At 43.2% G+C, this 27,779-nt stretch overlaps 1 protein-coding gene across 5 annotated transcripts in view; it reads left to right on the forward strand.

Moving 5' to 3' along the window:
• Positions 1 to 27,779, forward strand: part of PDE8B (phosphodiesterase 8B) — a 271,146-nt gene that overhangs the window by 128,204 nt on the left and 115,163 nt on the right. For 3 of the 5 annotated variants that reach the window (XM_055124215.1, XM_055124213.1, XM_055124216.1), the window contains exon 2: positions 17,255 to 17,311. In XM_055124215.1, coding sequence (XP_054980190.1) covers positions 17,255 to 17,311 — 57 coding nt within the window. Of the gene's footprint in view, positions 1 to 17,251; positions 17,312 to 27,779 lie in introns of all 5 variants that reach the window. The other 2 variants (XM_055124214.1, XM_055124212.1) reach the window with 1 other exon arrangement.

Raw genomic sequence — 27,779 nt, forward strand, 5'->3', positions numbered from 1 at the left:
TATCCTCAGAGATTTGATTCTTTTGTTTGACTTTGTTGTTTTTGTTTGGGGGCACAGCCAGCAGAGTTCAGGGCTAGTCTAGGCGTGTTACTCAGGTCAGTCTTGGACTTGGTGCTCAGGACCTAGTGCAAACTGGCCCTGGAGGCTATCTCCTGCTGTCTGTTGGATTCTTTTTTATAGTTTCTAGTTTTTTCGCCAAAATTAAGTCTAATCTTTTAAACATTTGAACATTTTAACCATGGTTATCTCTAAGTCTGTGTACAATAACACCACTCTTTGGATATTTTATGTGTCTATTTAAGTGTCTAATACTTTTTTTCTCAGTTTTTCATTATAATCCAGAAATATTTTACATTACAACCTTTTTTTTTAAGTATTGGATGTTATATTTGAGCCACTTTCAGGATAATTTGAGACTTCAGATGATGGCAATTTTACATTTTCACTTATCTCTTCTCAATGGCTGACAGTTCTGTCCACAGAGAAAGACATGTTCTAGCAGCATGGCTCAGAGACTGCTTAATTAGTCTGCCGTCTTTTATGGCTGAGCATATATCAGATTCTGCAAAAGGTTTTGAAAAATAAGATGAAGAGGAAAATAATGATGGAGCATTTCAGGAAACTTTTAAACTTGTGATTAGTCTCATCGTTCAAAAAAAATAACCTCAGAATTGCTAGTATACCACTTTTTCAAACATATGTTTAATGTAGACATATTAAATTATGAACAGATCATTAGATAGGAATTGTAATGAGACTAACAAAAGGTAAATCTATTCTAACAGTCTTTTCTCTGCAAGGCCTTGCAATATGTTCTTTGGTTCTCTGGAGTTTTGGTGCTCTCAGGAAAAAAAATGGAGTGGGGTGGGTGGATGTATTATTGGCCTGGCAGCCTGGAGACCTCAAGTTGGATCCCTGTATGACATCTGTGTGTGGCCTTGCACATTTCCTGTGATCCTCTTAGACTTTATTTGACAGTGTATCAAATGAATGGATTAAAAAGATGACTCTTTAGAGCCTCCTAATTCCCTAGTCCTTGTTAACTGTCCTTCCCTTGTGAGGTCAAACTCTGAAAGAGCACTTTGTAATAATAAGATGAGTGGAGAATTAAAGCCATCTCTGATTTTCCAGGAGACTGAGAGGCAGGAGGATAAGGTGAGCTAATCCTAAAATTGACATTTGTGTAAGCAAGTGAAATGTTTGGAGACTACATTCTGATGCAAGCTAAAGAAATAGCGTGTGCTATGATGAGCCCATGAGCTACATTAGATAAGAAGCTTAAGGCACGATTTAATTTTTAGCTTACTGTGGGGCTCAATTAGGATTTTCCAAAAGGATGAATGGAAGATCATCATCATAATAGCTATGATTTATCGACTACCTGCTGTGCCGAGCACTGGAGAGACATCCATGAATAATACAGACCCAGCATCTGCCCTCTCCAAGGGGCATGTATTATTACCCCTTACTTAGACATAGGGAAGAGGAATCCCAGATTTGTTATATTAAAAACCTTTTACTGAACAGCAACATTGGCAGCTTCAGTTCTCCAGCAGCCGGTGTTATGTGCCAACGCACAGAGTAATCTTCCATTTACCAAGGACTTTTTCAGCTTTTTAATGATGTATTAAATTAAACACCCACTCACCAAATATCTGTGAGTCTTGGTGGCAGCAGATGGATGAGGGCCCAGGGTGCCGGCATACATCCTGTCCCGGCTGATCATTTACTGCTTTTCCAACAGTGATTGTGTGGAGTGAGGCTGGTCTCTCAGCATCTGCTTGTCCCTAACAGTGTGTGGTCACGGCCACCAAATCATCACATAATAAAGATCATTGCAGATGTGGAGACAGAGGCAAGAGACTCAGACACTTTGCAGGGTTCTACCTGCCCAACTGACTCAGGCCTGGAAGGCATTTGGGGTGTATGAGGAGCACCCAGGTCACCAAGATAGCTTTCTTCTCTCTAACAAGAAAAAGAGAGACAGTCCCAGACCTTCAGCAGTCATGGGGACCATTCTCGTAAAATCTCTGCAAAGCAGTGAACAGAGAGTGGGATCTAGTTTTGATTTGCTTTTTATATTTCCAGAGACGCTGAGAATTGTTGCCTAATTTTCATAACTCATATCTCTGTTTTATGAATTGCCTTCCTTTTACTTGATTCATTTTTAATTGAGATTCTTGCCTTTTCAAAAGTGATTATCTCATTAGTCTTAAAAACACAAATAAGTAGGCTAACTTCTTACTAATGTACACTGCTAATACTTTGAGTTTTTTTATTTCTTAGGCTTTTATTATTAATAAAACTTTCATACTTATTTCCTTCAGTGTTTATATCTTTGATATTAATTTTAGCAAAACCACCTAAGCCCCTTAATGAATTTTTATTTTCAATATTTTCTTGGGATTTTTGATACATTTAACTTTTTATCTATTTGGAAATGATTTGGATATGTACACAATGAATAGGGATTACTTAATTTTTCTCCACATGGTAGCCCATTATAATGCCTATCATCAGAATGATTAAATTATCCATTTCATCCCCCACTGTTACAAAATGACATTTTTATTATTTACTAAAATGATACTATCAAAACTGTGGTTCTAGCAGAGCGATCAATGGAGTATAACAGAGGATCTAGGAATTATATGGGTGTATATTTCTAGGCTCTGTATTATCTTTTATTAACCTGTCTGCTAAAGCCACTTTGGGTAGTTGTATGTTTAAATACCATGTCATATGCAATATATCATCTTGCACAACAAAATGCTCCCTCATATTTTGTTAGCCAATTTTTAGCAATTATTCTTCTATGTGGATTTGAGAACCGTTTCACAAGTTGAAAAAGTTGCACTAGCATATTTATATGAGTTAACATATTGATTAATTATGGGGAGATTGCATCTTTCTAGTTACTGGTGTATTATTTTGGAAGACAAGCAACATCATTTCATTTACTTCAGTATTTGATGGCACTCAGGTAATCTGTGAGCTCAGTTTAAGTCCTAATTGAGTCATTTCTTATCAGTAATTAGGCATCCTCCCTGCCCCTCTCCATGACTGAAGAATAATAGATTCTCCCTAAGTGCTCAGGAAGGAACTATTTGAATGAGAAAAATCAGTCCTAAGCTTCTAAGGTTTGGCATTGTGAATAGCAGTTACTCTGCAACATAATAAAGAGCATCTTTTACAAACTAGGCATGAGAGTATGTCTTTAAACCCCAAAACATGAGGTACTGGGGGCTACTAACAATAAGTCTGTAGGAAAAAGAGACTGGAAGCTAAAATGATTTCTGTTGATTTGATTATTAAGAGCCCAGACATTGCCTTCAGTGCTTGCAAGGGACTGTCCTACTAAAAGTGGAAGACTTGGTGAATTTAAGAATAGTAGCCAAAAATTGAGAGGGATTCATGGACCCCGGCTGGCAGACAATGGAGGCACAGGAGAGAACCTACCTATAAAACAAAGAAGAAACTGTGCACTAATATTTCAGAATGAGTCAAAAGAAAATAAAAATGATTAAAATCAATGAAAAGTGGGTGAATCTGAATTTTAAATAGTCAACTGAAATGAGAACACAATAGAATTAAGAAGTTGATTGTATGAGAAATCATCATCATCATCATCATCCCATTGATTGTGGACTTTCTCTAGTGGTCTCAGTAACGTCTCCATTCGTCCTAGCCCTGAGATTTTAGAAACCTCCCTTTATTCATCCTTCCCAATGATGCTGCATTGGAGGCTCTTTCAGGTCAGGGGAATGAGACCCCATCATTGTTACTGGTTTTGGCATATGAATATGCCACGGGGAGTTTGCCAGGCTCTCCCATGTGGGCAGAAAACTCTCAGTAGCTTGCCAAATTCTCCCAGAGGGAGAACTAGGCTAAAAGATGTCCAGGAGTTTGGTTTTATAGCCTCTGGATATTGGCCATTGATGGGATTACACGGCGCCGGGGGAAGTTTCTGGGGGTGACTGTCTAGCTGCTGGAAAATGGGGGATCTGGGCGGAAGAGGCCCAGTCTCAATCTGAGCAGGCTTGGAGATCTCAGCCCCAGGTCCTACACACCTGGGTTCCTCTGCTGGTTCCTTCACGCGTGAGGCTCGTCCATTTTTCTCATATGAGAAAAGTAGTAGTAATAGCTAATCCAAACAAAACCAAAAATAAAACAAACAGAAAAGCTACACCATCTAAGAAATAAAGATCAAACTAGAGGAAATATAAGAATGAATAAACATATTTATTACAGAATGCACTATAAGACATAAAAGGTAGAATGGAAGAAGGAAAGAGAAGTGAAATGGTGCAGGGGGTACAGGAGGTAGGGCATATGCTCTGCATGAGGCCAACCCAGATTTGATCCCCTGCATCACATATGGTTCCCAAGCACCATCAGGAGGAATTTGAGTACAGAGCCAGGAGTAACCCCTGAGCATCTCCGGGTATGGCCCCTCGCCAAAAAAGAATAAAAAGTGAAATAGAATATTTGACAGAAAACAATAGATACAAAACATAGGCACTTACGTATGGAATATAAATACAAAAATTAAAAATAAAATCAGCAGGGGCTGGAGCAATAGCACAACGGGTAGGGCGTTTGCCTTGCACGCGGCCGACCCGGGTTCGATTCCCAGCATCCCATGTGGTCCCCTGAGCACTGCCAGGAGTAATTCCTGAATGCATGAGCCAGGAGTAACCCCTATGCATTGCCAGGTGTGACCCAAAAAGCAAAAAAATAAAATAAAATAAAATCAGCGGAACAGAAAACCATATAATAATATTGGGTCAGAAAGATAGTTCAGTGAGAAGGGTATCTGCCTTATATGCAGTCGATCTAATTTTGATCACTGGCACCCCGTATTGTCCTCCTAGACCCACCAGGAGTATCCCTGAGTACAAAGCCAGGAGTGAGCCCTGAGCACCACCAGGTGTGTGAACTCCCCTCTAAAATATATTACAAAACACTATAGGTAAGAACACTAATACAATACTAATACAGTGCTAATATTATGCAAGGGGACACGGCTGTACATTTTCTGCTCACAAGAGCATTTTTAAGTCTGAAGCATCTTTTCGGGACAATTAAGCTTAGAGATATTAGTAAATTCAAAGAAACCAAATAACCGAATGATCACAGAGATTCAAATCAGCTTAGGCTGATTGTACCCAAGTTTATGTTCATGTAAATAACATTGGATTCAGGTTCCCCCTCCACTATCCTCTGTACAGGGAAGAGCCCATCTGTAAGAAATGTCGCTTTTTTAAAAAATGGACTTAGACCATTCTTGGGTATTGTTGCTTAGAGATTTTTTTCATGTTTGTAGCTTAAAAGCAGTTATTTTAATGAAAGCACTTACTGTGTTCCTTTTGAAGCATGAACAAAAGGGAGCTAATGCAAAATCCTTCAGCTTCCCTGACTTTCTGCTACCCACCTGCTCCAGTCTCTACAGATTTCATGGCTGGTGTCTGCCTCTAATTCCCCACTCCCTGTTTTCTTCTCCCGTCTACCAGTGCCCGGATGCAGGCACTCATCTTCTCTTGCCCGCACTGGAGAGGCTGCTGCCCTGTAAGAGCATTCCATTCATCAGAGGGCCAGCAGCAGCATGCACGCCACAGTTATGTCCATTCTAGGTCCCAGATGACACTTGACTCTGCCTCAGGTACTCACTGAGAGCCACCAGGCTGCATCCTTGCATCCTTTCTCATGTCTGGTCTTGACCCCTTAATCTGTCCGCATTTCACCAGAGTGATCCTCCAGCTAAACATGGTCTTGTTTATGGGGTTCCGCTTTTGTCCTTGCAGTAAAGTATGCTTGAGATCATGTCCTGTGACCGGCGTCTCCAGCCACCGCCCCCCAGGGCTTGTGGCTGCCCATAGGAACTTCATCCTCTGCTCTGCTCTTCCTGCAGTGGTTCAACAGGCATGAAATGCCCCATCCATTGGCTTTACAGGCTCATTCTCATTCCTCCCTTGTCTCTGAGCTTCACTGTGATTTTTGTTTGCCCAAATCCCCAGACAGCTTCCTCAGGGTTCTTGTTTCCACGGTGCCCTGCAGGTGGGCTGGCGAGGTGCTTACCGCCATTATTGAATTGATTGCAAACCAGTGCTCTGAGATGAGGAAGCCCTGTGACTTGAGGGCAGAAAGGTGAGGCTGGTCAGAAGGAACACATGGGTGTGAGAATCAAGGGGAGTCACTCCCATTCCTGTCGGCAGATCGCTCAGCTGTTCTCTGGCAAGAGGAAGATGTGGGGAATCCAAGAGAGGTGGTGAGCCCGAACCACTGTGTGAAGTAAATGTACTGTGTCTGGACATGGTCTTGCGGGCCTTAACATTACCACCCGCACTATCACTCACACTTTGATGTCTCATTGGCCGACAGTGCCACTAAATATCTACAAAAGCTTTGTTGGATTGATTTGGTTAATAGAAAGCAACTGCTGTATTGTTGAAAATTCATTTACTTATAAGTTCAGCTTGTTTTTGTTTGGGTGTCACATCCCGTGGTGCTCAGCACTTACTCTGCACTCAGGAATCACTCCTGATAGGGCTCAAGGGACCATATGGGGGGCTGGGGATCGAACTCAAGTCTGCCATGTGAAAGACAAGTGCCCTACTAGCTGTATTTTCATTTTAGCCCTAACTTCAAACTTCTAACATTTTTTTACAGAAAGTCAGGTTCATTTCACAAAACTGAATGGCAAGAAACACATCACAGCACTGTAGCACTGTAGCACTGTCCTCCCGTTGTCCATCGATTTGCTCGAACGGGCACCAGTATTGTGAGACTTCTTACTGTTTTTGGCATATCAAATACGTCACGGGTAGCTTGCCAGACTCTGCCAGACTCTGCGGGCAGGATACTCTCGGTAGCTTGCTGAGCTCTCTTGAGAGGGGCAGAGGAATCGAACCTGGGTCGGCCGTGTGCAAGGCAAACACCCTACCTGCTGTGCTATCGCTCCAGTCCAAGTTGGGAGCTTTCCCCCTTCAACGACCTGTTAATATCTCCTCACTTCTCTTTGGGGCTCTGGGATAAGGAAGAGGATTATTGCCATGGGAACCCCTGACAGTCAGCTCAGCCTTCTGCTCTGAGAGAAACATCCTCCTTTTGCACCTCTGAATCTTGTTTTTGCTTGTTTTTATGTGTTTGGTGAGGTGTACACCTGGTGGGGCTCAGGAATCAATCACTCCTGGCCATCCTGGGGAGACCATCTGGGGTGATGGGGCTTGGACCCAGCTCAGCTGCAGGCAAGGCAGCTTTACCCCTGAACTGTCTCTCTGACCCCACAAAAATGATTATTAAAAAGGGAAAACAAAGGCTTCAGTCCAGAGATAGCTCGAGTGGCAGGTAGAGCACATGCTGTGTGTGAGACCCCAAGTTCAGTCTCCTGTTGTGCATTTGGGGGAGACCCCAGAGGCCCCTTGGTCTCAAGCCCACAGCACGGGGCCCCAGCATCAGCAGGCGTGGCCCTGCCTCCCCCACCCTGCTAGCACTGCAGGGTGTGGCTCCTATGCAATGGTGTGTGTGTGTGTGTGTGTGTGTGTGTGTGTGTGTAAGTGTGTAATAAGAAGTAAGCCAATGCATGTTGTCACATTGACATTCGTTGGGTCCCAGCCCCAGTGACTGGCTTTAGCCTCTGTACGAAGAGACCCTGAAGAAAAGGTAGCTGCTCCATTACAGGAAGGAGCAACTTGGCTCAGCAACGGTGCTCACCGGGGCTCTACTTGAGGAGCCTGCCGGATACAAAGAAGTCAGGTCGTAGCACTGTCCAGACTGGCTTTAACTGGGTTTAACTGTAGGCTCCGTCCAGATGGCCTTAGCTGCACATTTCATCTTGGGCAGCTTTGGGTAATAGAGAAGGGAAGGAAACCTCACCTTCCCAGGGGTGGAGGTGGGGAGGAGCCTTTATTTGCCCAGCTCGGGCTCAGGCTCCAGGTCAGCAGGCAGCCTGGAGCTTTTGATTGCCTTTCCCAGCAGCTATTGATGGAAACCAGGGTGGGGGCTCGCTCGGGGGCCTGGTCCTCCCTCTGTGTGCCCTTGTTTATTCGAGGGGCTCCGGGAGTGTCTGCCAAGGCCTGCTGAGCTTCTGAAATGTTGCAGTTTTAATTCTAAGGCATCATTGGTGCCAAGTTAGATTTCTTGTCAAAAAAAAAAAAAAGGTATGGGCTTTTGCATTGTGTAAGTGACTTCTCATGTGTTGGTTTGATGTTGGGATTCTCTATTATATGGAAGTCAGTGCTCAAGGTTGGTTCATTTACCCCAGAGGTCTACACAATGTATGGACATAGGATTTCACCTTTGTAGCTCTGTCCCCACCCACCCCATAAATGTCCTTTCCACACCAGAGGCAAATGGGTGAATTCTGATGCTCTGCCTGGTAAGTATTCAGTCGGGGCTGGAGAGACAGTACCTTCAATAAGATGCTTGCCTTTTAGTGAGGTATGATCCCTAGTATTGTACATGTTCCCTGGAGCACTACCAGGAAAAGCCCCTGGGTGTGGCCCCCAACACCCCACACCCCACAAAATAAATTAATAAGAAGCCAAGGATGGTTCAGGGTCTTCAGGATGCCACTGTGAAATTCTCATGCAGCCAGTAGGGAGGACATTTCGCTATTGGTTTTGTAGGCAACTGTGACTTATCAATGATAAAACCGAGGACAGGCAGCATGGATAATTGAAATCCACAGGAAATCTCTTAAACTCATTTTTTAGCAGATGGTTTCTGTTTTTGTGGCCCATTACATGCATTTACAAGAACTGCTGACCATGTAGCAAAATTGACTGATTTGAATATTATCCTGCTGCACTTTCCTCCGTCTTCATCTTCGTTTAATGTTCAGGAGAAGGCACATCCAGGATGGAAGAGTTGCAGAAATAAATACTTGGGTTTTTCCACTATCTGGATAATTGCCTCCTGAAGAGTCAGATGTTGCCTGTTTCACTCTTGTCCTCTGTTATACAATGTCCTCTCAGAAGCCTGAAGTCATCCGGCAGTTTCTATTATCAGTAGTATCCCTAGCAAAGGGAAGGAAGTTAGTGGAGGGATGTCACGTTTTGCGGTTGCCTTTGAATTCCTCCGTCCTCCGAGTCAGGCCCTGGACTTAACCTTGGCACTCTGGGACTGGGGCTTTGTTTGCACATGCTCAGCAGGCAACATTGCAGTTGGATTATTACACTCATGAAAGCTTTATGTGTTGATGCTGGCATGCGTGTACAATGTGAAGGTACTTGATTGAATCAAAGTACACTTAGGGTCATTCCTGCCACCCCCCGAAAAAAAGCCCTATTTTTCTCTAAAGCTTCCTCATGTTTGTTTCCTTTGGGTACTTGCCATGTCATAGGTTGGATTCTACACCACGTTTGTTTTTCCATTTTATTTTGTTTGTTTGCTTTTAGGCCATACCCGACAGTACTCAGGTCTTACTCCTGGTTATGCACTTAGGGATCACTCCTGACAGTGCTTGAGGGAACCTCTGTGGTGCAGGGGGACATTGGTATCGTGAAAGGCAAGCACCCTACATGCTGTCCTATCTCTCCAGCCCCTCTTCTTTCCATTTTAACCTATAATGGAGATCAGACTGAGTTCTTGTCTCGTGGCCAGTAATGAAATGGTTGTTTAAATCATTTCTTTTTGACCTGATGTCTGTGCTAGGAGGTGGGTCTCGCCTCCATTCACTATGCTGGTCACATTATCTGGGTCTGGATGGATAGCATCTGGGTGTTCTTTTGTGTTTACCTGTAAATTAACATTTGAGCACTAAGCAGAGAATTGCCCCTCTCTTTCTTTGCTGGGTTGTCTGGAAAGTGGGGAGTGTACTAGCCTCCCCCTGCCGTTGCCCAGAAGGTTTTCTAACTGAAGTGGCCCCACTTTAAAATAAAAACAAAACAAACAAAAAACTGCCTCATCACCAGCAGCAGCAACAGGGGACCACGGAGAGAACCCTGGTGGGGGCAGTGAGGCAATGTGGGGAATTCTTCCTTGTGGCTACTTTCCAGCCATGGGGCTGGCCAAGGGAAGCGGTTTGGCTGTTATTGGTGCCCCGTGTGTAGCTGTGCCATCATAGGTCACACGGCTCTCATTGTCCCTGTACGCATCAGTTCCTAGCTAGATCCTTCACATCGTCATAGGGAGTCATTAAGCCCTCTAAATCATTATGCACCGTCTTCGGTCCTTTCCGGAACAAGCTGAGTCCATAAACAGGAGCCGGCCTTCCAGGCCAGGCAGGTGTGACCAGGGCTTTCATCTTGGGTCCAGCGTCTGCTCTACCTTTCTGGAGCTTTGACATTTGTCTCGGGCTCTTCAGAAGCTCTTTCTGGTTCTGTGCTCTGGAGTGATCCCTGGTGATGCTCAGGGGACCAGGTGTGGTACTGGGGATTAAATCCACGCCAGGCTCATGCCAAACAAGTGCCTTTAATACCTGCACTATCTCTCTGGCACCTGGAGCTCTGGGTTTCTTCAGCTGCCAGGCAGAGGACTCTGACCACAAGGAGTGACAAAGGCACAGAGCTGCTACTGCTCAGGGTCCCCTGAGACCCAGCCCGGTTTTCTAGGATTGAATCTTAACAAATTTCAGGGAAACTGTCAATACTCAGCAGAACATTTTGGGGCAGTCCCAGGGCCACTAGTTACCAGAACTCTGCCATTTGGGAGCATTCACCAGGGCTGCACTCAGCGGTCCGGCAGGAAGGAGACATCAGTTGTCAAGAGACAGAACCCAGGCAAAGCATACACACTAACTACTCAGGCTACTTCCTCAAGCCTTCAATATAGTCCATATTTGCCCAAATAGAGAGTTTACCAGGAAAAAATAGTGTAAGCAGTCTGTGTAGTAGCTACTGTTCAATAAATGTCAACACAAAACTATTTTTCCAATGAAATTAAATATTTTAAATGCATCTTTCAATATTTAAAATGTGAAGCCAGTTAGAAGGTATGCTTAATACTTATATGCACTCCTCATTGTTTACAAAATAGATTGTGAACAATATAGTTGAAGGTCTTGAGTTTCTTCCCTGAACACATTCCCTTTCCGTCACAGAACCATTTGTCTCTCTTGGAAACTTTTAAGGAATTGTTTGTACTGTTAGAATGTAGTCCTAAAATATAGTCAGTATAAAACTTTAAAAGCTGGAGAGATAGTACTATTGGTAAGGTGCTTGCTTTGCATACAGTAATCTCTGAGCACAGTCAGGTGTGGCCCCCAAACAAACAAGAAATTATGTAAGTGTCATTCTAAAGTATGTATTCTTCTAAAATGTGCTTTTTAGTTTTTTACCTGAAGTTCTTGAGTCTCATCCATCTTGAAGGAATAGGTCTAAGTGTTTCATTTTTCACTGATGTATGATATTCAATTATGTACATATTCCACAAGACACTCTATTATTTTATGTTGGTGATAACACTTAATGGAATGGGATTAAGCTGCTTAAAATACTTGCTATAACTAATGTTGCTCCAAATATTCCTGTCAATGCTTATTATATACCCTAGATTAAAACCAATACAGGCAATAGATTGTAGTATACATATTTTATATTAATTAGAATTTTCAAATTGCTTTTTCAGAGTTGCTGAACCAGTTTACTTACCCACCAACAATATCTAAGAGTTCAATGGGTTGCTCAGCCTTCTGGTCCATGCTCTATAGCTTTAATTTCTTAATTCTATTATTCAGTTGATTCAAAAATGGCTGGGTGTAACATATCTTATTAGAATTAAACATTTTTTTATTTTGCTGGTAACTTGAACATCTCTTCATCCCTGTATTTCCTTATGTGTGAGTTTCACAAATATTTTCCCCAACTTTAAAAAATTGTCATTTTGTTGTTTTTAGTAAACATCTTTGACATTAAGATTTTTTCTATGTAACAAAACATTATGTTTCATGTATCCCTCAGTTTGTCACATGTTATTTTACTTTTGTGTTTTATTTTTGAAGACAAGTTCTGCATTTGAGTCAAATTAATCTTTCACATACTCCAAATAGATAATGTTTATATTTGAGAAAAAGCATCATACTTCCAAATTTATGTCCCAACAGTACACATAAAACACAAACTTAATAGATATGTCAGTACCTTGTGATTGAGTCACCTTCTCATATACTTGTGTGACAGATTTTTTTTTGAGTTATTGGTTAGAATTTTTTTGATTAAATTTATTTTTAGATATTTTTGGTGCAAATGCAAACAAAATGGTTTCGTGATTTCCCCATAGGTTATTGTTAGGATTTAAAAGCATGACTGATTTCAGTTAGTTTATTTTATATTCTGTAGGTTTACTGAATTTGTTGATGTCCGGTTTGGGGTGTCATCTTCAGCTGGGTTTTGTGGAGGAAACTCTGCAGGGGATCAAAGCCAGGGGTCTGCAGGCAAGGCAGGGCTTCCCGCCCACCAAGCTGTCTCTGGTCCTGGGGGTTTTCTTTAGATATATCACAACGTTTACAAACAGCAACATTTTTACACGCTCTTTTTCCTTGCCTAATTGCACTGTCTTGGACTTCTAAGTCTATACTGAATAAAAGAGGAGAGAATGGGTTTTTGGCATGATTCTCCTCTTAGAAGGGTAACTTTCAGCTCTCACCCAGGTGTGGCGTCAGCCGTGCACCTGTCAAATCTATGGCCATGTATGTGTGAAATAGGAGATACGTGGGGTTTCCGTTTTCAGGAGGGTAACGTTCCCCCCCGCGATATGAAGGGCAGATTTTCCTTTTTAATTTTTAAAAATTTTTTAAATTTTATTTAATCACCATGAGATAGTTACAAGCATTCATATTTGGGTTACAATCTCACAATGACCAAACACCCATCCCTCCACCAGTGCACATTCCCCACCACCAATATCACGGGTATACCCCCCCTTTCCCACCCTCCACCTGCCTCCATGGCAGACAATATTCCTCATACTCTCTCTCTACTTTTTGGCATTATGGCTTGCAACACAGACACTAAGAAGTCATCATGTTTGTTCCATTATCTAGTTTTGGCACACATCTCCCATCCCAACTTGTTCCTCCAGTCATCATTTTCTTAGTGGTCCCTTCTCTATTCCATCTGCCTCCTCCCCTCCACTCATGAAGCAGGCTTCCAGCTATGGAGCAATCCCCCTGTCCAAGAAGGGCAGATTTTTGAGGTCAACCACTTTCTTATCTGAATTCTCTCTTCCCTCTTGTCGAAGGGATGCTCTAACACTTGATCCCGGGTTATTTAATAAACTTCCTGTGTCTACAAATGAGCTGGACAGCCAGAGCGCCCTGGCCACGTCTCTGGGTCTGTCGCCCTTTCCCTCCTGCTGCTGCGCCCGCTGGTTTTTGTTCTGGACTTCACTCATTCTTCGCTGAAATGAGGCCAAGCTGCGGAGCTTTGTTGGTTGGTGTTTTTTGTGGCCCTGGTGGTATATTCCCCCCACCTACTTTCGCTGCTGGAGTCTCCACTCATCGCAGTGTCTTCATGATTGTTCTTGAATCTGTTCTCACCCAGAAAGTGCACATACCAAAATATTTGATCTTTGTTTTTCCCTAAATCAAAGCCCGACCCTTTTAGCTCTATGATTAGTAGAAATCCTCAAGGTAGTTGGTGGCTATGGGGGAAAGATAGGACTTTTTGTTGTTGTAGGTTTTAGTCTTTGGGGCCATGCCCAGCGCTGCTCAGGGCTTCCTCCTGGCTCTCTACTAACTTGAGATCAGCTGTGAGGTGAAAGTGTTTACACCGCAGAATCACCTTTGCCCCACCCGAGGATCCTCTTTGTAGGAATAGGCGATCCTGTTCGAACACACACACCAAACACACACCAAAGTTTGCTTCTGTCCACGTGGACAGTTAAAACTGCAGTGGGATGCAGCAGGCCTGCCTCACTGGGCCACTTCCGTGTGTGCAGACTGGCCAGGAAGCAGGTCCTCGGCTTGTAGGCACTGGTACTACTGTTACCTAGGTGCCCACCCCTCCTTAATTCTGTGTGCCTGGCCACCTCCGTCTCTTCCCAGCATCAGCGCTAATCTAATTGAGGATCTGCATCTGCAGTGGCTCCCAGTTCATGAGAGGGAGAGAGAGGGAGAGAGAGGGAGAGAGGGAGAGAAGGAAGTTTGGCTACCGGACATCAGAGAACAGTCTCTCGTTTCTGTTCAGAATTGTTCTTTTACAGACTGGTGGAGAGCAGACAGGGAGATAGTGGGGTCCCAAGTTGAACCCTGCACACTGCCACTCCTGCCTGTGGACATCTTGTCTCCAGATTTCCTCTGCCGGCTGCTGTCCCGAGATAGCCCACTGTGTCTACACAGAACAGGTGGAAGTCCGGGAGCTTGTGGGGCTCCTGGACCTCGGACACAGAAGCCAAGGTGCAGTGAGCAGCAGGAGGGACAGAGAAGGGAAAGCAAGCTGAAAAAATGAGACACTGGGGATGATCAGGACAGAGGGAGCTGGTAGGTGACCAGGTCCTGCACTGGAGGTGGTGTCACAGAGCCTGCAGCTGAGACAGGTGAGGCGCAGGTAGAGGTGAGAGATCCTGGGGGAGCATCTACCAGGCTTAGTATACCTCTCCCCCCACCAACTGGGTTCTGTGCGACCCCCTCCTTGCCTTGCCCAGGTGAAGGTTAAATTTCTCCTGTGCCCATGGACTTGTTACAGAGGCCGGAGGGTCCACCCAGCTTGCAAGTGGCCTGCAATTCACCCAGAGGCCACTGCTGTCTGTGACAGGGCAGGTGGCCTCGTTGCAGGTGGGGTATGTGACGGTGCATGGACATGGGTCCTCCATCAGAGTTATCCTCCCATCCCCTTTTGGCTTCACTGCTCCATCTTTGGGCAGCTGTGCTTCTTCCGAAGCTGAAAGTCTGAGCAAGGAAACTGCCTGGAACTGGGGGTCGGAGGGTGGGGACATCCCTCTTGCGCTTTCTTGGCACCCCACTCCGGGAGCTGGCATCAGCACTCACCCCTGCAGTGAAGAGCTCCTCAGACTCTGCAGCTTTTACCTGAAGACAGTGGCGGAGCACAGCAGGCACTTGGCTCGCCGGGCTGTTCAGCTGTACCCAGGCCTGCTGCGGGGACCCTCCGCCCCGGAGCTGCCCGGGCAGAGCCGAGAGAACCCTGCAGCCAGCAGAGACTGCAAAGTCTTCGGCTAGTGGGTTCAGTGGAAGGCTAACGCTACCCCAGCATCGTTGCTTCATGCAGATGATTGGTTGATCAGGGGTGAGGACTGGTAACTTGTTCTGTTTGGGAGCAGATTTCGTAGCAGATTTCACTGGAAGTTATGCATGGGGAAAAGGAGGGAAGAGAAATTTTTTTTCTTTTTTGTTTTGGGGGGCTGGACTGATAGCACAGTGGGTAGGTCATTTGCCTTGCAGACAGCAGACCTGGGTTTGATTCCACCTTTTCTCTCGGAGAGCCGGGCAAGCTACCGAGAGTATCTCCCCCACATGACAGAGCCTGGCAAGCTACCCATGGCATATTCGATATGCCAAAAACACAAGTCTCACAATGGAGACATTACTGATGCCCGCTCAAGCAAATCGATGAGCAACAGGATGACAATGCCAGTGTGTTTTGGCGGTCACACTCAGGGGTGTTCAGGGTTCCATGCTCCAAATTATTTTGCTCAGGAGACCTAAGGAGTGCTAAGGAGTGAACCCAGGCCACCCATGTACAAAGCAAGCACTTGAGTGCAGTAGTTATTTCTTGGGCCCCCAAGGGAACATTTTTTTTAGGATTTTCCAAACTTTGACTTAAGGAAAGTTCTTCAGCCTTGGGTCTTTGGTGATCATGGAGTGTCTGGTTCGGTGACTTCTGAGGCTTGTTGGAGACTGTCCGTGGAGATAGAGGGGGGCCAGGGCAGAGCGAGTGATTGCAGGGCAGATGTCCAGGCGCTGGGAATGTGGCTGCAGGCTGAGCAGAGAACATCATGGGTGTCACGGAGGTGAAGTCCTGTTTCCTAGCAGGATCTCACAAAGCAGGTGATGCTGTCCTTGGGATGGCGCTGGAAGATGAAGGGGATGGTTGAGAACAGTTGGGGGAACACTTTTTATTTGCTCAATCCATACGTTGATACCTGCACTGCAGTTTGTGTTAGTTAACTCTCACTCAAGTATGAGCCCCCTTCCACAGGAGCACTGAATAATTTTTTCTGGGAAGGGAGGCAGTAGGCCAAGTTAGTTTGTTTGGGAACCTCTGGTCTAGGGTGAAGGTTTTAGAAATCCAGGTAAAGACCCCTTTACTGTATAGAGAGTCCTGCTCTACGGTCATACGTTTTTGTATGTCTGTGAAGAAAGAGAAGTTTTAAAAACATAATATGCATGAAAAGGTACTGTTAAAATACGTTTGTTAATAATCACGCCTTGCTATAAGACTGTGCACTTACATAACCAAAGGTAATGGTAACAGAATGTTCTAGCTGATTTTTAATGTTTCGGGAAGAAAACTGATAAATGGGCATCTGCTTCACTTCGTAGTACCTATTAAAAGTTTGCATTGCTGGTGGGGGAGGATGGGACCCTTTTTTGTGTGTGGTCACTGCCAATGGCAGTTAGGTGGTGTTGAGGTGAAGACTCGAGCTCATTCATGTAATTCTGGGCCAATGTAAAGACTCTTTTGTGGTCCTGGGGGGTGACGCTCTGTTTAAGGAGCTAAACCTGAGGCCCTCCCCCACCCCCATTTATTCATGGTAAACATGGGTATGAGAATTCTTCAAGTTATTCTTCAGACTAAAGCATGAAGCAAAATCTGATCTCAATATGGGGCCTGCGTTTAAACCATAGAAATACTTTAGCTTCCATGATTGAGATAAATATTTATTTCTCTAAAAGTTCTGTTTCATCTATAAAATAGTACATGTTTATTTTCAAGGTCTATGCTATTAAAAAATAACCCCAAATACCACCACTGAGCATTTAGGAACAAAGCCGTGGAGATTTTTCTCATTTATTTGGCAGGGTGGGGGTGTGATACAGAAGCACACCAGGGTCTGGGCTCAAGGCTTACTCCTGGCTCTTAACTCAGGGATCACTCCTGGCGATGCTCAGGGGACCATGAATTGCCAGAGCCCAGGTTGGTGGTGTGCAAGTACCCTACTATCTCCTGAGATGCATTTCTGATGCATCTCAGCATTAGTATTCTTTTACAAAACTAGAATGGTACTGCACGTGGTGTTTTGTAACCCATCTCCATACTAACCCATCAGACCATCAGAGGCTTAGAGTAGCGCCCCAGGGAAGGAAGGATCAGCCTGTACCTGGGGTTTCACCTGTGTGTTATCCTTTTCTTAGCAGGTTTCTTCTTCGGAGGTGCGCATTGGGCCCATGAGACTGACGCAGGATCCAATTCAGGTACGTTCCCTCCCTCGGCGGGCTTCATCTCCAGAGTCCCCACCACAGGGCTGGCTCCAGGTCCCATGGAGATACCCGACTCACAGAGTGTAGGACTCGGTGTGCATACAGCTTTGTTGAAGTCATACTTGAGGACTCAGGATGCCACCTTGGAGCCTTCCTCGTGATTCTGTCTCGAGGATAGCTGCCCTGATTGCTGGTCACAGCAGGAGTGAGTGCTGGCTTTGCCTCTTACCAGCCCGGTGACCTTGCATGTGTGACTCATTCTCCTCCTAGGGGCTCTGTCTAGAAAGGGGACATGGCAGTCTCTGTCTTAGCAGAGTTGGGACTTGAGTGATGTGGAGTGCCTGGAAATGAAAGTCACTCATGTAGCAGTGTCGGCTGGCTAGAGAAGAGACAAAAGTCCCCTTTCCTTGCCCTACATGTTATTTAAGCCACGTGGCCTCCTAAACCCTTGCTTCCAGAGGGACCTGGCTCCAGCAAGAGAAGGCCTAGCGACTCCCTATTCTCCTCTTACATCCTGTGCCGTTTTCTGAGCAATGTGGGTGAAGGAGTTTGTAGCCCCTTGAATAATTGTTAAATCTCCACCTGCATGACCTAAGTGAACTCTTTATAAAAGCTATAGCGTGAAAGCACCTGGAAGCTCATCCTGCCCCTTTGGAGAAGGAAAATTCAGAATGGCCAACATGTAGCTGAAAGGGAAAAAAAATATAAAAACAACCAAGAAAATGTACTGCTTGATTTATGTGCAAACGGAAAAGAAAAATGTTTTAGCATTGCTTAGGAAAAAAACGGAAGGAAGAGACTTAAGCTTGGGAAAATTTGTGAACAAATTTAGGAGCACGCGCGCGAGAAATTTACTAAAATAAACATCAGCCACAACTATTTGTATAGAATACAAACAAGTGGAAAATTCCAGCCATCATTTGGGGGGGCACATACTTTTAAACTTCAGTTTGTGTAAATGCAGTTACAAAAGATCTCATGTAATGGTTCATGTCCAATGCAGTTTCTAAACTTTCATTGATAATAATTCCGTTTTATATAGTGAGCCTATTTGCCTTCATTTGATCCCTGGCACCACGCATGGTCTCTGAGTACATCCAGGAACAGTCCCTAAACCCAGGTCCAGTACTAAGTCTTGAGCACTGCTGAGTGTGGCCAAAAAACGAGGGAGAAAGTGTGGGTAAAAGGAATGGTCAGACACTTCTCCAAAGACAGATGGCCAACATCTTCATTTGGTTTATATATTGAGTTCATTTGCTTCTTACTGCCTTGTGCTCCTTGAGGGGGATGCTTTTGGTTTTAATTGCTATAACTTTAGCTTACAGGAGTATAGATGTGTATTTTAGAGTTCAGCATCAACACATCTCATCCGCCACCAAAGTGCTAATATTCCTCCGCCAGCGTTGATAGGAACTTCTCAACTAGTACCTCTTCACTTTCTAGGTAACTGCAGTTCTTTGATTAGAGCCTGGGTTTGTTTTTATTGGACACTGTCTATTCTCCTGCTTTACTTCCTTATAAACCGCATGTGAGATCATCCAGTATGTGTCTTTCTCCCTCTGACTTATTTAGCCTGACCCCCTCCAGTTACATTCATGATGTAGCAAAAGGCAAAACTGTATTTTTTTCTTTTCTCGTAGCTGGATAGTATTCCATTGCATATATATACACCACACCTTTATTATCCACTCATCTGTCCTTGGAGCCTTGGGTTGTTCCTAGATCTTGACTATTCTAATCTTAGCATTTTAAAAAATCTTCCATACTGCTGTCCTTTGATTCTGTGCCAGTTTACATTCTCACTGACAGTGACCAAGTTTCCTTTTCCTCCACACTATTACCAGAGCTTATGTCTGACCGTATCGATATAGGCCAGTCACTAGTATGAGGTGATAGCTCACTGTCATTTGATTTGCATTCCCTGATATTGAGTAGTTTTCCTATGTCTGTTGGCCATCGGTCTTTGGCAAAGTGTCAGATCATTCCTTTTATCCACACTTTCTCCCCCATTTTTTGACCACACCCAGCAGTGCTCAAGACTGAGGGTTTAGGGATTGTTCCTGGCAGTGCTCAGGGGACCATGTGTGGTGCCAGAGATCAACTAGGATCAGCCACTTGCAAGATAAGTGCATTACTCTCATACTCTCTTCTGATGCTTATTTCTTTTCTCCACTTTTTGAGGGTGTTTGATATTTTTTCTGTGTACTTTGTGTATCTTGGATATTAGCCCTTTTACAGATATATATGGTAAAAGTGCTTTATTCCCACACAGTAGGATGTCTTTTTGTTTTAGTGATAATTTCTTTCACAGTAAAGAAGCTTTTTGGTTTGACATATTCCAATTTGTTTAATTTTTCTTTTGTCTCGTTGCCAAAAGAGTCCAATCACAAAAGATGCCACTAAAACCAACATGATGGAGTGTTTTGCTGATGTTTTCTCCAATGCATTTTTTATAGATTTGAGTCAAAAATCTAGGTCTGCCACCCATTTTTTGTTAATGTCTGTGATCTGAGGCAGTGGGCCATTTTTTTTTCTTTTTGTATATCACTATCCAGTTTTCCCAAAATCAGCTGTTGAAGAGACTTCTGGTTTTCCATTATATGCTCTTAATTCTGGTTGTAAATTAATTTTTCATGTATCTGAGGGTTTTCTTCTTTTTCTAGATTCTATTGCCCTGGTCTGAGCTTTTTTTTAAAATTAAATTCTTATATTATACTATGTTGGTGACTGCTGCTTTATGATAGCATTTGAAGTCAGTAAACATGATACTTCCATATTTTCTCTCAAGATTCTTTGACTTTTCAGTGTGAAAGGATGTGAAGAGTATTGTGATGCCTTCCAAGTTTATGTCATATTTGTGCTATATACTTGAAAAACTCCATTGGAGGGCTAGAGAGATAGTACCACTGGTAGGGTGCTTGCCTTGCACACAGCCAATCTGGTTTCAATCCCCAGCACCCCATACTGTCTCCTGCTCTCCACCAGAAGTGATACCTGAGCAGAGAGCTAGGAGTAAGCCCTGAGAACCACTGTGTGTGGCCCCCAAAACAATAAATAAAATTTAAAATTTTACTGGAATTTTTATAGGGAATGCATTGAATCTGTGTAATATTTTAAGTAGGACAGTCATTTTAATAATGTTAATTTTTCCAAACCATGAATTTGAAATATTTTACCACTTTCTTATGCCTTATTTCTCTTAATAGTGTCATTGTTTTTGTGAATAGTTTACCTCCTTCAAGTACATTTCTAGGTACTTGATTCTTTGGATGCGGTTATAAATGGCATTGGTTTTAGTTTCTTTTCTCATTCATTGTTTGCCTATAGAAACATGACCCTGTTTTTGTGTGTTGACTTTGTAGCCTATCACTTCACTATATTCACTTATTGTTTCTGATAGATTTTTTGTATGTTTGTTTATGCAGTGTTCAGGATCATATATCACTGTATCACTGTCATCCCATTGTTTATCGATTTGCTTGAGTGGGCACCAGTAATGTCTCCATTCATCCCTGTCGTGTGCTAGTATAGCCGGATGGTATACTGGGCGCTCTTTCAGGGTCAGGGGAATGAGAACCGTCATTGTTACTGCCTTTGGCATATCAAGTATGCCACGGGTAGCTTGCCAGGCTCTGCCATGATCGTATATTATATCACCTAAAATAATGATAGGCAGAGAGTCTCTTGCCCGCGCGCCTGGCTGTCTTCCCCAGGGCCCCTCGAAGGGTATGGGCTCCAGCTTCCCTCCCCACTCCAAGCAGAGCTCCCAGTGGCCGAAGACCTCTGGGGCCTAGCCACAGACATGCTCAGGGCCCCTCTCCACACGTTCGGATGAGCCTCACGCATGAAGATACTGGCAGAGGAACCCAGGTATGTGGGACCCAGGGCTGAGACCTCCAAGCCTGCTTGGATCGGAACTGGGCCTCTTCCACCCAGATTACCTACTTTCTAGTAGCTATGTGGTCACACCCAGGGACTGCCCCCAGCTCCGTGTAATCCTATCAACGGCCAACATCCAGAGACTTAAAAGCAAGCTCCCAGAAGTGTGTGGCCGCTTCTCGGCTGTGTGATATCTTATAGCCTACTTCTCCCTCTGTTCGAAACTGGCAAGCTACCGAGAGTTTGCTGCCCACATGGGAGAGCATCGCAAACTCCCCATGGTGTATTCATATGCCAAAACCAATAACAAGCTGGGTCTCATTCCCTGACCTTGACTGAACCTCCGATGTGGCATCATTGGGAAGGAAGTGTAGAGAGAGGCTACTAAAATCTCAGGGCTAGGACGAATGGAGACGTTACTGAGACCACTCGAGAAATTAGACGATCAACGGGATGATGATGATGATGATGATGATGATGATGATTTGAAATTAATACCTCCACAATTTTTCACAGTGATTTTTCTTTCAATTAATGGGGCTGGATTGATAGCACAGCGGTAGGGTGTTTGCCTTGCACGCAGCCAACCCAGGTTTGATTCCTCCACCCTTCTCGGAGAGCCCTGCAAGCTACGGAAAGTATCTTGCTCGCATGGCAGAGCCTGGCAAGCTACCCATGGTGTACTCGATATGCCCAAAACAGTAACAAGTCTCACAATGGAGTGGTTACTGGTGCCCGCTCGCTCGAGCAAATTATGAGCAACGGGGATGACAGTGACAGTGACAGTGACCCATTTCTTCTAGGTTCTCCCACTTAGTGAATTAAAGTTACAAAAAATAATCTTTTATGATCCTTTGTATTTCTGTGGTATGTGTGGTAACATTCCATTTCTGATCTTGTTTATTAGGGATTTTTCTCTTTGTGAACCTAGCACATGCTTTCTATCTTTTTTTTTCCATCAAAGTACAAGCTCTTGGTTTCATTGGTCTTTTATACCTTTTTAAAATTTGTTTTATTTCTACTGTAATTTTTATTATTTTCTTCTTTCTAATTACAGTGGGTTTTCTGTTTGTGTTTGTAGTTTCTTAATATGTGAGGCTAGATTGTTTATTTGATCTTTTTCTTATTTCCTGAAATAAGCTTGTATTGTTAGAAACTTCCCATTAGCTCTGCTTTTTTGAGTCCCATATGTTCTAATAAATTGTGTCTTCATTTTTGTTTCCAAGAATTTTTAAGTTTGTCTTTGATTTTCTCAATAACTCAGTAATTATTCAACAGTATGTTCTTTGCTCTCCAAACATTTGAATTGTTTCAGCTTTTTAATGGCTGATTTCTAGTAGTATTCCAGTGGGATCTGGAAAAGTATTTGATATTATTTTAATCATCATGATTTTATTGATATTTGTGTCCAAGCATGTGGTCTGTGTTTAAGAATGGTCCATGTGTGCAAGAGAAGAATGTGCTTTAAGGTGGGGAAGTGGAGAACCCTACCAATATCTGTTAAGCCCAGTTCTTCCTGAATAGCTTGAGTGTCACCAAGAGTTACCCCCAAACATCTTAGCCTTTCTTGAGAAGTTTCTTGGGAAGTTTCTCACTTTCCCTAACCTACTCCCCCAAAGAATTCTGTTTTTTACTCTTCTGGAACCCTGTGATGCTGTGCCAAAAATCTCTTAATTTTTCTTCTTTTTAATTTTTAAATTTTTTCTTTGTGTTTTCTTTTGTTTGGTAATGTTGAGAGCAAGCTCAGACTCCTGCATCAAGCATGTACTTTATCACTGAGCCTCATCCCCAGCCTCAAACAGTGTTTTTCTTTTGTTTTTCTTTCTTGTTTTTTTTTTTTTGAGCCAAACCCAGCAACACTTAGTGGTTACTACTGGTTCCGTACTTAGAAATTACTCCTGACAGTGCTCAGGGTTCCATATGGGATGCTGGAGACAAACCTGATTCAGCTGCATCCAGGGCAAGCTCTCTACCCACTGTACTCTCTTCAGCCCCAGCTTTTCTTCCTTTTTAATTTTTTTTTCTTCTCTATCTCTCTCTTTTTTATATTTTCTTCTAGCTTATCCTCAAACTCACTGGTCCAGTCCTTAGCCTCTGTCATTCTGCTCGAGTCCCTCTGTTCTTTAGTTTAACTACTGTATTTAACTCAGTGGTTTCTAGTTCGCAATTTTTCTCATCCTTTCTCTGTCCTTGTTAAAGTTCTCTTCATTGAATTCCCCCCACCCTCATTTCTCTATAATTCCAATTATTGCTTTGAAGTCTTCTTCAGGAATCTTAGAGAGCACTGAGCTTGGGGCTTTTCAAAGCTTTTGCCTTCACCCATCTATGTAGGAAAATTTCTTCTTTTCTTCATTCTTCCTGGTGCTGAGAGGAGTATAGAGATTTTGCCCCAGTTGCAGATTGTTATTCCATTGTGAAGTTCTTTTCTTGGGAAAGGGAGTCCTCTCTCTCTAGTCTGCCGAGGAGCTCTTTTTTTTTTTCCCTTTTCTTGAGCACTAGCCCTGGTCCATATTAATGTAAATTCAAGTGTGGGTGTGTTTGGTGACTGAGAACCACCTCCCCAGGCCAGCAGACAGCAAGGGATGAACAAAGAAAGGAAAGGGGCCACAGGCTAGTTGATAATCAGTGGTTGTTTATTCAAGCTACATCATCCACATTAGTTATAAAGAAATCAAAGAGGGTGGAGGTAGCAATTACACGTAAGTGTGGTTGAACATTGTCATAACAACGAACAGATGTAAAGCTCTTCCTTCAGGGAAAGTTCTTCTAGTAGATTAATTCAAGGCTAGAATCTCATCTGGGTGCTCCGCACTCTACATTCCTGCTAGGAAGATCCGCCCAAGGGTGGAATTCCATCTAAGGGCATATTGCTTTCTCCTTTCCTAAGCTAGAATCTATTTAAGCAGTCAGCTATATATGCCAGAGTACAGTCTTCAGGCCAGGTTGTCTTTTCTAACCCCAGCAGGGTCCTTATTCAGTTACTTCTTTTTGGATGTTTGTTCCATGACTGTGCTCTTATTATACTTCTTAACAGCACTTAGCCTGTCCCTTTTTGATGCCAGGGTAGCTTGCGGCTTGCCCTGGGTCCATCCAGGTTCCTCTCCAGGACCCTCCTCTTGGGGGTGTTAGGAAGGAAGGGCAACTGAGGCTCAAGTCAAGTAAACATGACAGATGCCCAGGAGTAAATATTACCCAGAGTTAATTAACACCCATGTTGCAAAATCATAGCATTAACTGTCTGCCTTTATCTATACAAGAAGGACATTGCTCTAGCAAGCTATGCAAAAAACAGAAAGGAAAGAGAAATGCAATATTTCACTTACATATACAAAATTCAGAGCCCTCGAAATAATTTGACTTTACCAGTTACAGCCTCTCATTTGGGAATATAAATAACAGGGGAAGAAGAGCACAAAGGAGAGGTTAAAGATAAAGAGGATCAGGAGTGCCTGATGGAACTGAGTATGCCTCAAGAGCACTGTGGTGGGAGTCACTCAACCTAAACTCCCTGTGTGAGGAGCAAGAAAAAACCAATGTTACTTCTTAAAATGCTTAGAACCATAACCCAACAGTGGAACTTCCTGTGTTGACTAAGACCTGGTGACTACAATTAATGCCTCAGCCTGGTCATGATGCTTACAGCTTGGTGACCTCCAGAACTCTCTTCCCAGTGGACTGGCCTGGATGCCGCAATGCAGCCCTCCCACTCTGAGGATTCCTCTCATCCACCCAGGAGTCGCCTTCTACTCCTGGCCCATCAAGGTTTCAGATGCATTTCTGTGATTAATCTGTGTGTTGGTGTGGATTTTGCAAGTTCTCCCCATTCTGTGACTTTGTCCCAGGCCCCTTTCCAGGCTGTCTTAGCCTAATAAAAATAGTTTATTAAATTGTAACACACTTTGAATATGCTTACAGGTAAATGTATATTCCACAACCCACTTGTATAAAATATTAACAGTATGCCCTATTTGTCCTTATATATTTTTTAGAAAGATTGCTGATACCATTTAAGATTTTTTGATGATCTGTTTGTTCCCTTTCTTCCTTAAAAGTAACTCACCATGAGATTATGATTCATGGTTGCATATTCTAAATATTTATTTGTCTATAATATTTGCTCTTATTAAGAATATTTTTTCAGCCATAATCGAAAGGCTTCATGGTAAAAAATGGGTAAGAATAAGTTACAGGCATTGCATTGCAATTTTTTCATTTCACATCACTCTGTATTCAAGAATATTTTGCCTATTCTAAGGTCATAAAACATTAACTATTCTGTTTTCTAAGAGTTTTATACTTTATCTTTTTATATTTAGCTCCACTATCCGTTTTGAGTTCTCTATTTGGTGTGAGGTAGAGCTGCTGCTAATATTTTTTTGCATATTGATTAGATATCTAGTTGTCCTGGTAGCATTTGTTAAAAAGAATATTCTTTTCACATTGAATTACCTTGGCACTTTTGACAAAACTCAGCTAAACATACTTGTGATGGCTACTTTCTGGGTTTTAGCTAATTCAGAATGCCTGAAGTATTTCTGTTCCTCTCAAATATGATATAATCCCCAGCAGACTTTAAATATCCCTTAACAGCCCTAGTTCCCATCACTGAAAAACTGTGTACAGTGTTGGAGTTATTGTTTGTGTGTTAAAACATACCAAAAGGATTTTTCATTTGTATTCATAAGCTATGAAATGACAAAATAAATTCTATGAACTCATTACTCAGCATATAATAGAAACAGAAACTTTTCTACTGCTACCATATAGCTCCCGTATCCAACCTGGTTCCCTTTATCTGAGTTTGACCCCAAGAAAAGGCAGCCTCAAGGGATCAAGAGTCCTGAGTGACAGCCAATATTTAAGACGTTCTCTTTTTCTTTCTTTCTTTCTTTCTTTCTTTCTTTCTTTCTTTCTTTCTTTCTTTCTTTCTTTCTTTCTTTCTTTCTTTCTTTCTTTCTTTCTTTCTTTCTTTCTTTCTTTCTTTCTACATGAAAGTCTCAGCTTAGAACTGAGGATATTCATAGGACCTAGACCTGTTCAAACATTGTTCCACTCGTGCATCACCCAGTAAGCATCTCTATATATGTATTTGTCTAGATCTCAGCGCCATGCTAGGTGCTGCAGAGAGAAAACTGACTCCAATATTTGCTGATGACCGAGAGGTCTGGCTGGTTGGTTGTTTTATAACACTCTAATAACTTTAGAGACATTGATACCTTGTCAAGTGTGTTTGTGCTCCTGCCACTGACATTGCAATGTCTTAGAATAATCAAACTATGTCCCAGTGCCTTCATTGTTTTGTTTTTGCTTTCTTGGAGAAAAAAAATGTTCTGTTATTTTGTTACTCTGTTGGCATACCCAAAACCTTCATTAGCTACATCAACCAGAGTCTTTAGGGCTTGGGAGGAGCTTGCTTGCTTGGTAAGAGTATTTCAGGATGTTACTGCTTTGGAGGGTGCATTTCTGAGGTCACCAGGAGAACTGTGCTCCCACTTCAGGACACGTTCTGCGGGACTTTATGCGCACTCACACCCTTCCATCCTCTGTGAACTGGCAGGAACCCATGAGGTGTGGGCTGGGCGGAAACTGAGCATCATGCTACGCGGTGTAGCATAGGACAGGTCTCCTGGGTGAGTATAGTGGGTGTGACTCAGATTAACAGTCATGTTTTCCAGTCTTGGCAAGAAAATAAAATGGTTAGGGGACAGGAGATTTATCCCAACATGATGCCATCTGAAAATCAAGTGACCCTTTGTTCATCAACGCCTGGGGCACACGTACTTCCCCAGTGTGAAGCATTGACGTATTTTCTGCGTAGAGAGTAGAGGCCTTCCCCTCCCTTCGCACAAGGCTCTCCAACTGAAATTGGAAGCAGGTCCTCACAGCTGTGACCTAAGCTTTTTCCCTAGGAAGTCAGACTTCCCTTTAAAATACATTTCTCCCTGGAGCACAGACTTGGATTTATCTGGAACCATTACACATTCAAATTCCAATGTTGGCGCTCCTATGGCCTCATAGGAGGAGCTCTCCTTTATGCCATATGGGAAGTGACTGATGGATAGAGGTGTTCAGATACTGTGACCTACTGGACTCATCAGCTCTCTTCTGTCTTTAGTGCTGCTACCAAGTTATGTTCTAACCCTGCCAGTTTTGTGGAAACAACGGAGTTGTTGGGAAGTTTGCCTCTTCGCCTAGGTTGTTTCTGTTCAGATTGCTGGCTTGGTGCTTTTGGACAAGATTTTATACCATTCCAAGGCTCTATCTACATATCTATACAATTGGGATAATACCCACCTCCTGTGGGTATTATCCCAATTGTATGTGTTAGAGGTTATTGGGTTACGTGGTCTGTTTGTATGATGCATTGACACTTGGCAAATCAAACCTCACTGTTTCATCACTTGCTAAGAAAAGTTTCTGAACATTTTTTTTCCCAACTGAATTGACCTCTTCTCTGATAAAAACCAGTTTATCAGTTGTGGATACTACTTATGTCATGTATATGTATTATCTATTCTGGATATTCATGGGTGACCAGATTTTGCTTAACATCAAAGCAACCTTTAACCAGGTCTGAATCTGA

Source organism: Sorex araneus, chromosome 1 (genome assembly GCF_027595985.1).
Source record: "Sorex araneus isolate mSorAra2 chromosome 1, mSorAra2.pri, whole genome shotgun sequence".
NCBI classification, from domain to species: Eukaryota; Metazoa; Chordata; class Mammalia; order Eulipotyphla; family Soricidae; genus Sorex; species Sorex araneus.